The 12,961-nt window shown below is 34.8% G+C and overlaps 1 protein-coding gene across 1 annotated transcript in view; it reads right to left on the bottom strand.

Moving 5' to 3' along the window:
• LOC103598484 (ephrin type-A receptor 3) overlaps positions 1-12,706 on the bottom strand; it is a gene marked incomplete at its 3' end in the record, with an annotated part of 205,993 nt that extends 193,287 nt beyond the window's left edge. The window contains exon 1 of the mRNA XM_008582486.1: positions 12,039-12,706. Coding sequence (XP_008580708.1) covers positions 12,039-12,633 — 595 coding nt within the window. The remainder of the gene's footprint in view (positions 1-12,038) is intronic.
• Between the last annotated feature and the right edge of the window lie 255 nt (positions 12,707-12,961).

Raw genomic sequence — 12,961 nt, 5'->3', positions numbered from 1 at the left:
ATTATAAAATACATTTTAAAAGGTTAAGAGTAGAGCATGAAGGGTACATAAAGGAAAAAAAAATTATGAGTTTAGAATTAAAAAGCCATGCAAAGAAAGCAAATCTACATATTTGTTTGTTGCATGTAAGAAGACATATAATTCTGTGTTCTTTTACAGGGAATACAAACGAGATACCATAACCATTACATGAATCAATTTCCAAAAAAATCAAAACAAATTAGTAGCCCAAGGAACACAATCACTCCTGGCATTGGAGACAGAAGTAAATATCTGTAATGGGTCTCAGAGAGAAGATATGGTGAAAAGAACTGAATGAGTCCCTTGAAAGCATCCTCTGAGCTTCATGGGCTATTTCTGATAATGCAGGCTGGAGGCCTTAGGTCCTTTACTTTGCCTGGCCCTCTACACCAGGGAGGTGTAGGGAACAGTGGTCACACATAAGAGCTCTGTCTAGTTCAAATTCCTGTTTCACCACTTACTGTGACTTTGGACAATTTCCCAATTTCTCCAAGCCTCCCGTTTCCTCTCATGTGAAATGGGGACATGATACCACCTATCTCACAGGGGGTTGGGAGGATTAAATGACATGCCAAGCTCAGTTACGTGCCATAGGAAAGAAAAGGCAGTTTTTGAAAGAAACAGTTGATATTGAGGTGCTGCTCTAATTTTCAAAGAAGGACCAGTCCTAGAACTAGAACATAGGAACTTTTTATACAGAGACTATTAATACAATATGTCCTGTAATATAACCACACCTACCTGTCATTTTTGTATTAGTATTACATTGCAGAAAAAAGGGAGTCAAATGTCAGATGTGATTTCATGTCAGCACGTTAACGCACCCTAAAAGCGAGCTTACTGTAACAGCTGTCTGAACCGTTTGCATATGGAAACACCCTCAACCTCCAAGTGCTTTCTCTTTGATATCTCTTTTATTACTCTGTTCACATTCTCAGTTCTTGCACTACCAAACTCCACCCACTGAATGTCAGTCATTTTGTCCAGCTCTCACAAGTAACATTTTTTTCTGTTTTCACCTTCATGTGAATATGCCTGAAATCTTTCTTCTTTCTCCCAGGTAAAGAATCTTAGTTTTGTTTTTCTTTGCATAGGTGTCACTTGCTAATTGTCTAAGTAGTTAATAAGATTTTATATGCCTTCAAAGTCATATTAATTTCTAAGTAAATTTCTGAAAAAAAATATGAGTCCTGAAATATAATTGCAAGATGCTTAAACTTGAGTTTCAGTTTAGGCTGTGATAATGTGTAATTTGACATTTTAGCCTTAATTTATATCTCAGTAAAAGGAAGGGATTAGACTAGATTAGAGTTTCTCAATCTTGATACTATTTATATGTTGGCCTGTATAATTTTTGTCCTGCAAGCTTCCCTGTGTATTTTAGGATATTTAACAACATATCTGGCCTCCAAACAGGAGATGCCAGTAAGCAATCTCCTCCTCCAGCTGAGAGAACAAAAAATGTCTTCAGACATTGCCAAATGTCTTTTGGGGGTAAAATCACCTGAGTTGAGAACACTGTGTAGACTTCAAAATGCTATAGGTGATACACTGGAAGAATCTGTTTTAGCATCTGGTTTCATGATATTTCCTCTAAAATCTAAGCTCCTTGAGGGCAGGGACATTTTTCTGTTTTGTTCAGTGTGACATGTCTAGTGGATACTTGATATAGCAGGCACTCATAAATTGTCATTTAAAGAAATGAGCAAATGATGGGATATTTAACTCTGTAGAAATTGCAACCTATACTTTATGATATTTTTGTAGCACATTTTGATGAATCTCTAAACAACATTCATCTTTCATGCTTACCACATATTCTCCTTCCCCCCAATTGAACAAATTAATCAACTCTGTATGTCAAAAAACATTTACAGATGATGATCAATAGATTGAAATATTCCATCTGCAATAGAGCAGCATGAGATAGACAGCGAACAGATCCAAATCTCTACAATACAGATTTTCCTCTCTCATAACTACTAGAGAAGTAAGAATATTTCTTTCCAACCATTTAAATACATGGATTCACTTCTGAGTTTTATAAAACTTTACATATTCCTCATGCGTTAATTTAAGAATGGTATTCTCCCATCTCAGGGCATGTGCTTTCTCTTTGTTGAAATTGAGTCCTCATGTCAAAAAGCTGCAGCTGTTCTCAATTACAGCATTTGCTTTTAACCTTTTAATTTAAGAATGGTATTCTCCCATCTCAGGGCATGTGCTTTCTCTTTGTTGAAATTGAGTCGTCATGTCAAAAAGCTGCAGCTGTTCTCAATTACAGCATTTGCTTTTAACCTTTGGTGGCATTGCAACTGACCACTGAACATAGAACTCAGCGATTTTTTTACATTCAGGGTCTTTCAATATTTGAAGCCATACTATTTATTTATTTTTAAAATCAGTCTGTGGCTGATCATGTGGGGGGTATGGGTTTCATGATTTCAATGACTTGCCCTTGAGATCCCTGGATCTCCTCTCCCGGGATGACTCTGTGATAAGCCCACATTGTGATTGTGTTTCTTAAGGACAACCAACAGCTACACATTGCAGAGAATTATGGGAATAATGGTAGAAATATGACCAAAATTTATATATATAGTTTTACAATCATGGATTCTGTTCCTAAAAGAGGCAGCCATAAGTGACTACAGTTATCTGACAGCAGGACGTTTTGTCCACATCCTGGAAGATGAGAAGCTACAAGAGAATAACATATATGCAGCCTTTGTAGTCAAAGGATTCTTTCCAAATGGCTCTTACTTTAAGAGCACTTTCATCAAATATTATCAAAAGTTATACTTCTCCCCACAATCACTCTCTATTAAAGTTTAGTGCCAGCTGTCAGAGCTGTAATGTAAACCCTCATTACCTCTTACATGTTCTACTCTGGAACTAATAAGGGATTGTCAAAATTCTAAACACAGACAGAAGAGGGGGGCGAAATCACAGGAAAAAAGGTGGAAAGTTTTCAATGAATCTGTACTGACAAAGCAATCTTTGTGAAACTATTACCAATGCATTTCACGGAATCTAAGTACCTCGAGAGGGAGGAAAAGATCTAGGTCTCAGTTTATTTTGCAGAGGGCTTGACTCCCTTTACTCTGGGAGAGGTTGACTAAAAAAATTAAAAAGAGAGACAAATTGAAAAAAAATAATGAAATGTCAATAATCTCTCTTTAGAATCATTATGTGAATTCTTAAAAAAAGTTGACACTGCATTTTACAAATTGTAAAATGCAAAAGCTTTGATAATATCTGCATAGTTAGAAGGAAAAGGCAGAAGTTTGAAAAATTGAAGGTGAATGTTCTTTACAAAAGCCAGATTATATAATATATCATCTTTAACAAAAATTGTTTAACAAAATAACGTGTAGCAAACCAGAATCATGGAAGGCTGTCTATATAAAGTAGTTTGACTTATAGAAATGAAATTTCAAGACTTTCTGCAGGGTCCTACCAGGCTTTACATTAAGTTATTATAGCATTTCCACAGCTAACTGACAAGGAGATATTAAGACGCTAAAATAACTATAAATTTTATGTATTCAAAGTAACCAATATTTCACCTCTCACAGGAAAAGGGGCTAAGATGTGTCTTTTTCTTGGAAAATTCTGATTATATTAAAGATGAGTTTACATTTAATAGATATTTAGTGAGTGGTCTGCAAAGCAATGTTCTAATGCTCCTTTGGAAATGAAACAAAAAATGATATGATGAAAACAACTTCCTTCAAATAAAATCAGAGCTACTTTCCTTTCTGCAATCAAAATTATTTTTCCATTTCTTAGATTCCCATAGTGGACATTGTCTTGAGAAGCTTAATACATATATCAACATAGTCTCTCAAAGATATAAACTACTGAGTGGGCAAATTATTTGTGTTACCCCCAAAACTCTGTATTTGGCACATAAATGCTACCTAAATTTCTATTTGCATCTTTGAAACACTGCACCAGAGAAGGCATCTAAAAGCCCGAAGAAATGTGTGTAATAATAGTGATAACAAATTAACTTAATACCTGAAAAGTGGATACCCTACAGCCATTTGATAAAGGATGACTGTGAACTGTTAGAACCTTAGGAAAATACTTTAATAAAGACCTGTAAAATCATCTTCCAGGTTGGGCTAAAGAGAAGTAAAATACCTATGTAAGGAGGAAATGCTTTTCTATTTTTCTCTCTGAACAATGGAATTGATGAAATTATAAAACTATAGTTAACCCATATAAGGTAAAAGAATCCATATTTATGAAAACACTGAATGTCATTAATTGGAATTCTGTGTGAGAAAGTTACTGTTTGTAAAACTGCTGTTGCTTTTTAAGGTCTTTTATAGTGGTTCATTGCTGATCATTTGACTTGTTTTTTATTCATTATGAGGCATTTAAATGGTTAGATATGAATTTGTTCTACTCCCTAAATTTAACTACAGTCATATCTCTCCTAAATATGTTTGCAATTAAAATGTCTCTGACTGCTCAAAATAATCTGATTTGTAGTATATACAGAACAAAGAATTCACATTTCTTTCTAGTATCTTAAACATGCAAATCCATGGTTCAAATTTATACTGTTTGTTTTTATACAGACTCAGAAATGAACTACAATACTTAAAGAAGTCACAAACCAAATACAGTCCCTTACTTTGGCTCTCTTTTCATACTTGAAAGGAGTTTTTACTTTAATTTCTGTTTAGATAGTGCATTGGCATAACTGGATTGAGGATTTCCAGTAATATCACATAGTAATTCATGGCAGTACATTTGGCATATACTTCATACAACTTATACTGTTTCTCCATTGGCTTTATACTATTTGGGTGATTCTTAAGTGTACATAATATACTAAACACCTAAAATAAAGTAAATAGATAAAGTTAGTTCTACCTAGAATCCAGTAAAATGATTCAAGATATTTTCATTTACTTCCTTATTTATTTTTGATTTGCATGATTCCTTCAAGGCAAGGACATTAGTTTTTGTTATTTCCTTCCAACTATTTAACCTAATCATTTACAGAGTGGATGTTAGGGTATAAACACAGTGGGAAAAACATAGACAGTGTTTTTTGAAATGTAACATTTTAAATTTTATTTTGCTATTGTAGTTATTTTCTTGTTTTCTAAACCACATTTTCTTAAATCAGTTAAAACCTAAAAGCGTTTCTGGGTATACAATATAAAAATGTACATATATAAATTTCAGGTGACTTTTGAAAAAATCAGTGGAAAAAACCCCATGGTATAAAGAACAAAAGACTTAGTCAAATACCAGGTGGGAGAAATCAAGAGTGACTGCTGTTTAGAAGAAGAAAAAGGAGAGCTAACAACAAAATAAGAGAGGAATTATCACCCTTGATTGAATAGACTAAAGGCTTAACAGAACTTAAAGTTAAGTCTTTTCAAAAAAGAAAAATTCTTTTTGGAAGAAGGTGTGTAATAAATGAATAAATAATAAATACATAAATACATAAATTCATTAAAGACATCATCTCTGCCTCACGATATCTCTCAGGTCTAAGGTAAGACAGACTGTTGAAAGGTTAGTTTGTCATATCTAAATGTTTAAAAACAGATCAAAACAAGAAGATTAGGAAGGTAACACATTCCAATGATGCTGATGATTGACAGTAATGATGACATTTAAATAACTTTTACCCGGTGCTCGATACCATACAATGGGCTAACTAATACATCTGTTGGCCATTCTGCAAATGAGGAAACTGAGGCTTAAACTCTTTAGCCATAAAATTAATCAGAGTATTCCTGGGACTTCTACATACCAGGCATCAAACACTAGGGGACAAGATACTTTTGCTAAAAAGAACAATTAAATATAAACTGAAATTTAAGGAAAAGCTCAGGAAAGTTTTCAGCATCGTGTTAATACTGCCATAACTTACATAAACTGGTGAGAAGACATAGAATCTTGTGTAAATCAAAAGCTTTATAACTACTATAAAGCTGTCTTAACACATTTCTTTAATTTGTGCTGTAAAGTTATTTACATTATTACTTAGCAGCATATTTTTTATTAAAATAAACTTGATTTAAAAAACGATGGGCGTGCAACCGCTAAAGGCAAAGTGGAAATGAAAAGCTGTCATTTTAAACTCAGGGAAAACAATTTTTTTTATAACAAGAGGTAAGAAGCCTGATAATCTCAGTGCTGTCATTAAAGGAGGAATCAATGCTTTAAGCACTAGGTGTGTACATTTAAGGAACAAAAATATCAAACTTATTTTGGCATCTCCAAAAAATTGATTATTGCTTTATTATAGGTATGACCCTGATAGCAACTGACTTCTTTATAAGGCAGAAAGATTCATCGCAAATTCATAAAAGAGAAAAAAAGTATTCTCTTAGGTACTATTAAAGTATCATTATTCGTTTACTTCCTTGCTCATTACTCTAATGAGAGTTTATATGAATCTATTAACTGATTGCAACTGTATGAAACCTAAGGGTCAAATATGTTCATTTCAAGTTAACTAATATTAACATCTTTATTTGCAAGGCATTCTGAAAGGCCTAGTGGATTAAAAGATAAATAATATGAAGTGTGTTTTCTCCAGGACTTACATTCCAAGAATGCATAGCTGACATAGAAATTTCCCAGTAATTAATCATTTAGTAAGTATATAATTCAATTAGACTCTGCTAGGTTCTAGGCCCGATGTTCCTAAAAAAGACATTAGTGGTCTCTCTCCTCAAGGAACTTCCAGTTTGAAAATAACTTGAAGGAAATGCTTCTGAATTCATTCAAACATGTGAACACCTTGCAGTTCTAGAGGGTGTTTTGCGATTGTGCATATAGACTCTGCAGATGCTAAAAACATTCTGCTGAGGTTTTCAATTTTCTCTAGCTCCTCCATCAGAGCAAGCAGAATCTTTAAATTACCCTGTTATTGAAACCTTGACAGCTGCTTTAAGAGTTTCTACATTGACAGAGAAATAAGTGTGTAGTAGGAGCTGGTATTGTAAGTCATAAGTAAAACAAACATAATTTTGAATAGTCATCAAAGAGTCTAAATGTCTTCATACATCATATCAAACACTTTTCTATTAAGCTGCTTAATGTAAAAGAACAAGGAATAAAGATAGCATTCCACAATGCATGTGCAGAGATAAAGCACAGAGCAACAGATTCTTCAGTGACATTAATAAGGTATTCGGTACAGTAAGTCTAAACAAAGTTTGTATGAGCAGAAGTATTTATAGTAACCTCCTGCTATCTGCCTCAAATGTAATTAATTGACTATATAAAAATCCATTAGCATTCTCATTTCTTCTCTCCAAACTAAACCAAAGCAGATAACATAATTCATTAGTCAGGATACAAAAGAAAAAAAAATCATGATATTCCCTTGGTATTAATGCAAAATGTCCTTATACCTCCAATGTTAAAAGGGAAAACTAGTGAAAAGAGTTATGCCTGGATGTAAGAAATATGAAGGATGTCTCAAGTGAAATAAACCCAACAAAATCTTCCTTGTCAATGATTGAAAGCAAATGGCACATGATCTGGGTTCAAGAAGTCACTTTATAATTTTAATTTTTCTAATATTATCTTTTTAAAAAGGAGGTTTATTGACCTCCTGTAAAAATAACTCAACCTGTCATGTGATCGCACTGTCCACATCCATCAAGTTCACCCAGATCCCAGGAACATAGCCCAAATAAGGTTTAAGCTACCTACATGGTAAGTTGAAAGACCTACCACACTTTTCTCCTTTTCAATTAAATACAAGAGATAACTTATTTAAACAAAGTCACATAATAAAATGATATATTAGAGAAACTTTTAGTAAACAAAGTCTGATGCATAATTTCTTACCTTCCTTACTTTACAAAACTACTTATAAGTGTAAGCCTGCGTATTAGTCTTTACATTTCTATCTTACCAAATTTATTGTAAAAAGCACTCTTTACTCTCCTGGAGGTGACTTTTCCTGTGTCTCCAGTTTGCTTTGCATTCAATTCCTGTATGATTCTTTAGCTGCCAATATTACTTTCCATTCTCCCTTATTTTCTCCCTCTAAACAGTCACTGAGAAAGAAAGGTGCACCATTTCCTGGTCTTAGTTTTCCTGTGTCCTATCTTCCCTAGGAAAAAAAAAAAAAAGAAAAGAAAAAGAAAAAAAGAAAACAAAAACAAAAACCCAGCAACATAAAGCATCTTATTGCAGAAAATTTTAATTGTCTATCACTCCTGTCCTCCTATACCAATAACTCCTTCCTTACCAACATTAATAGCTTATTTTCCAGTTTAAACTATTATTAACTTAGCTCTATTTAATAAATCAGTTAAAAAATCTATGTGCCTACAGAGGCAGAAACCAAAATATTTTAAAACGCCTACACACACATTTTTGAACTGTGAACCAAACTAATTTATTAGTGATAATGTTCACTCTTCTCCTTCTAATGTTTAAAGCAGGATTTGGCACCTATTAGGAGATTAATAAATGTCAAATATTTAAATAAATGGTGAAAGGATATTTCCCAATACTTATTCCTAAATCAGAAAAAGTGAACTGTTGTGAAAGTAAACATTTAGAATTTGGGCGCTGTACAAAGATAACTTTGGTTTTATTTGTAGTTCTGAAATTGATGGATTTTTTTTGAATACAAAATATTTTTATTAATATGATTTTTTCCTATCAGAGATTGTCACATTTTCATCATGTGATTCCTTGAACTTTAACTGTCTCAATTATCTATCTAGAGTGAAATAGATAATTCTAATTATTTCGTTACTGAAGCCAGAAAATGACCAAGTAATGAAATTTAGATTCTCCTTAAGGTGTAACTGTGGCACAAACTCAGAAGAGAACACACTAATAGGTCTTCTACACATTCTGAGATTTTGAGATAATTATTTGATAAGCAGATGATAAACCTCACCTTCTAGAATGTGTCAGCAGTGTAAGGTAGTTAGCCCTTACACTGCTTATCCAAAATGTTTCTAAATACTATAGCGATGAGTCCAAAACTCTCAACATAAAGTCTTCCCATTATTAATTAACATTTCACATTATTAATTGTGAAATACTCAAAATTAATCTCTCCTTACCCTACACTGATAAGGCACATTGTATACCTGGCAGAAAATTTATTGCTCTGTCTTACCTTAAAATTATTCATTTATGTATCTGTCTTCCATATGAGATTGTGAGTTCCCAGAAGGTAGATATGATGACTTATTCATCCATATTTCTTCTGTATCTGGCACATTATTACTTTGTAATAATAGATGGTCAGAAACACTTATTGGATTAAATTTGCATATCTAAGATTCTTGACAATCCATAAATCAAAATTGTATTACATGCTACCCAGTAAGCTTAGTCATCCCAAAATATGACCTTTTGGGTAGTAATTCTCCTTCCTTAAAAATCTAGAAACAGAACGGCGTGGGAAATAAACTGATACAGATATAACTTATCATAACAGAATCTTCGCTACTTTGTTCCAATTCTCTGTGGCCCTGATCATTCTACAAAATACAATATTGTAGCTCCAGGAAAATTTATATCCCTGTGGAGTTTCCTAGCCTTTGTCACCATTAGACTGAATCACAGGAAAGCAGTGCGGGTTGAGGTTAAGACTGCAGCCTTTGGAATCACAGTGCCTGGTTTCAGATCTCAAGACCAGCACTAACTTGCTGAGGGGTCCAATGCAAGATATTCAACTTATCAAAGCTTTGCTCACCTCATTTTTTAAATGGAGATAGTAATAGTATCTACCTGATAGGCAATTTTGAGGAATAAATGAAATAGCCCATGGACAATACTTAACAAATCAGCACAGTGTCTGGCATCTAGCAAGTGGCTAGTTAATAAAAGTTTAAAATTAAAAAATTATTTGCACTCTTACTACAGCGCTTAGAATGAAGTAAGTGCTTATTAAATAGTTGTTAAATGGAAAAACTTTTTAATTACTTCTAAGCTAATCTTTCATGATTTTATTTGAAATAAATTTCATGAATACCATACAACACCAGCAAATACCCTAGTGATAAAATACAATTCAAATTGGAACATAAAGGCTATTAAGATTTCTCTTCACTCATGTATATAAGCAAGTGGTAGGTAGTATGTTGTTTCAATTTTAGAAATTTCAAAACCATTTTAGTAACAGATGGTTCTTTCCAAGGATTTAAATAACATGGAGAAGTATGAGGCTAAAGTGAACCGTTTGCTCTCGCTTACTTATTTTTTTCTATAAACCATGTCTATAGTCAAAGCAAAATGCCATGTTCTGTTTAGATTTTTAAAAAGACAATTTTTTATATAGGAAGTATATTTATTTACTCCACATGGACTTGAGAACAGTGACTTACTAAATGGCCATGAGTAGAATACCAAACTCAATTCTTCGTCAGAGTATTAACGATAAACAAAAATATTAAGATAGTCAAGATTCTACAGACAATGAGTATGTACATAAGTTATCCTGTGTACTTATACACTTAACATTTAAATAATAATTTTCATATGCTCTTAGGCATAAAACCTTACCTAACATTAAATAACAAATTTTGGGATTAAGTAGGATTATGATACAATATTTTATAGGTGATGTACATAATTTCATATAAAAATGATCTTTTAATCGATTTCACTTCAAGTGCAAAGAGATCTTTAATAAAAATCAGCTTGATGGCAGAGGTCAGGTTCTCTGTTACTGCATGAAGTATCTAATTTGCATTTCAACCTAAGTGGTGATACAGATAATATCCTGAGCAGTAAAAAAGGCCAAATCATAGAGCAAAATAAACTTAAAAAAATACACCTGTAGGGCTGGCCCGGTGGCGCACTGCTACAGTGCGCCACTTGGGAGAGTGGCGGCACTCCCGCCGAGGGGTCGGATCCCACATACAGACCGGTTCCCGCTCACGGGCTGAGCGCGGTGCGGGCGCAACACCGAGGGTTGCGATCCCGTTGCCGGACACGAAAAAAAAAAAGACAAAAAAAAAATACACCTGTAGGGCTGGCCCGGTGGCGCACTGCTACAGTGCGCCACTTGGGAGAGTGGCGGCACTCCCGCCGAGGGGTCGGATCCCACATACAGACCGGTTCCCGCTCACGGGCTGAGCGCGGTGCGGGCGCAACACCGAGGGTTGCGATCCCGTTGCCGGACACGAAAAAAAAAAAGACAAAAAAAAAATACACCTGTAGGGCTGGCCCGGTGGCGCACTGCTACAGTGCGCCACTTGGGAGAGTGGCGGCACTCCCGCCGAGGGGTCGGATCCCACATACAGACCGGTTCCCGCTCACGGGCTGAGCGCGGTGCGGGCGCAACACCGAGGGTTGCGATCCCGTTGCCGGACACGAAAAAAAAAAAAGACAAAAAAAAAAATACACCTGTATACATCAAACATTGAAGCATCAGCCCTGAGTTTTTAAATAAAAGAATCTTCCTTAAAGCACTAATCCTTCATAAGTAAACACCTATTTGATACCCAGATATCAGTGAAGAAAAGACCGTATTTTACAGCAATAAAGTAAATATTTCTGTGAGATAGATGAACACATGCAAAAATAGTCACCATAGTATCTAATTCTTTTAGAATTAGATTAGCTGAGTGCTTAAGTTTCTACCCTCTCTATAAAAGATTTTTTTCTTTCAGTTAGTCTAGAGTTATACTACTATAGTCATTAAATAGCAGGAAAAAGTTAAGAATGGTATATATGAGGTGTCTTCAAACAGTTCATGGGAAATTCATATTATATTTTAATTCAATTTTCCCACGAACTTTTTAAAGTACTCTCATATAACACCCCTGGTCCGATGTAGGTCGACAATGCATCATCAAATACATTAATATTTCTGCAACAAACTATGAATTATCTCATCAAGTGGGATAAATTTAGTCCAGAAAGAGATTCTGGTCAGTTTGAGTCATGTTTTGCTGCTAAGTGAATTCAGACTAGTTCATTTCTTTGAATTACACTATGACAGACACACAGGTGAGAAATACCACTCTATGGAAAATAAGGAAGACTCTTACCTTGGCACATGAAACCTTTCTCTTCATAGCCAGCGTTGCAGGAGCACTTGCCAATGGGTACGAGCCATTCGCCTTCTGTACTGCAATACATCCTGGGAGGATCCTCCTCCTTAGAATTGTTGACGCAAGAACCTCTGACCTCCACCAGGGACTGGGAGTCCATAGGTACAGTGTCTGGAAACATAGCCAGATTCTTCACTGTAAATGGGCACTTTTTGAAGTACACTCTCACAGACACCAGGGCAACACAAGCACCAACATCTTGAAAAGCCAAATAGAATCCCTTTTTGTTGACAGGACCTACTTCTCTAATCTCAGTGTTGAGTTTAAGAATACGGTCCCCAAGATCCATTTGAGTGAAACTTTCATCAGCTGCGATGGTGTCAATCTTTGTAAACTGATGCTCCCGGAATTTGACCCCATGATCATCATCTGACTCCATGTAGTACAGGTTGAATGTCTCTTTGCAAGTTCCCAAAACCAATGGAATGCTATTGCAGTCCCGTAGAGTGAACTTGAGCTCCACATAAATCTTCTGAGCTGAATTCCTGGGGACCCAGTTTGTCCTCAGCCAATTATTTTGACTATGATCCATGACATTGCACACCTGGTAAGTCCTGATGGGTGTGTAATGCTCATCAACACCACTGATCTCTTCCCACTGATGAATTAGAAAAAAAGAGAGGCAGAATTAATGAGTTAATCATAATGAATAATTAATACAAGATAAGGGTGTCAAAGGCATTCCAGGAACTACAAAATAAATAGCCAGAAACTTCAGTGTTACACATTAAAAAGCATGAAGTGGAGCATTTCCATAACATTCTTGTTTGTAGTTTTTATTATTTACAAGGCTCTCTGAGTTCATTGACACAAAGTAATTTATAATTTTGATGAATGCATATGAATTGCATTGCAGTTTG

The sequence above is a fragment of the Galeopterus variegatus genome, unplaced genomic scaffold (assembly GCF_000696425.1).
Source record: "Galeopterus variegatus unplaced genomic scaffold, G_variegatus-3.0.2 Scaffold2628, whole genome shotgun sequence".
Classification (NCBI taxonomy): domain Eukaryota; kingdom Metazoa; phylum Chordata; class Mammalia; order Dermoptera; family Cynocephalidae; genus Galeopterus; species Galeopterus variegatus.
This window is presented reverse-complemented; position numbering and strand designations above follow the sequence as displayed.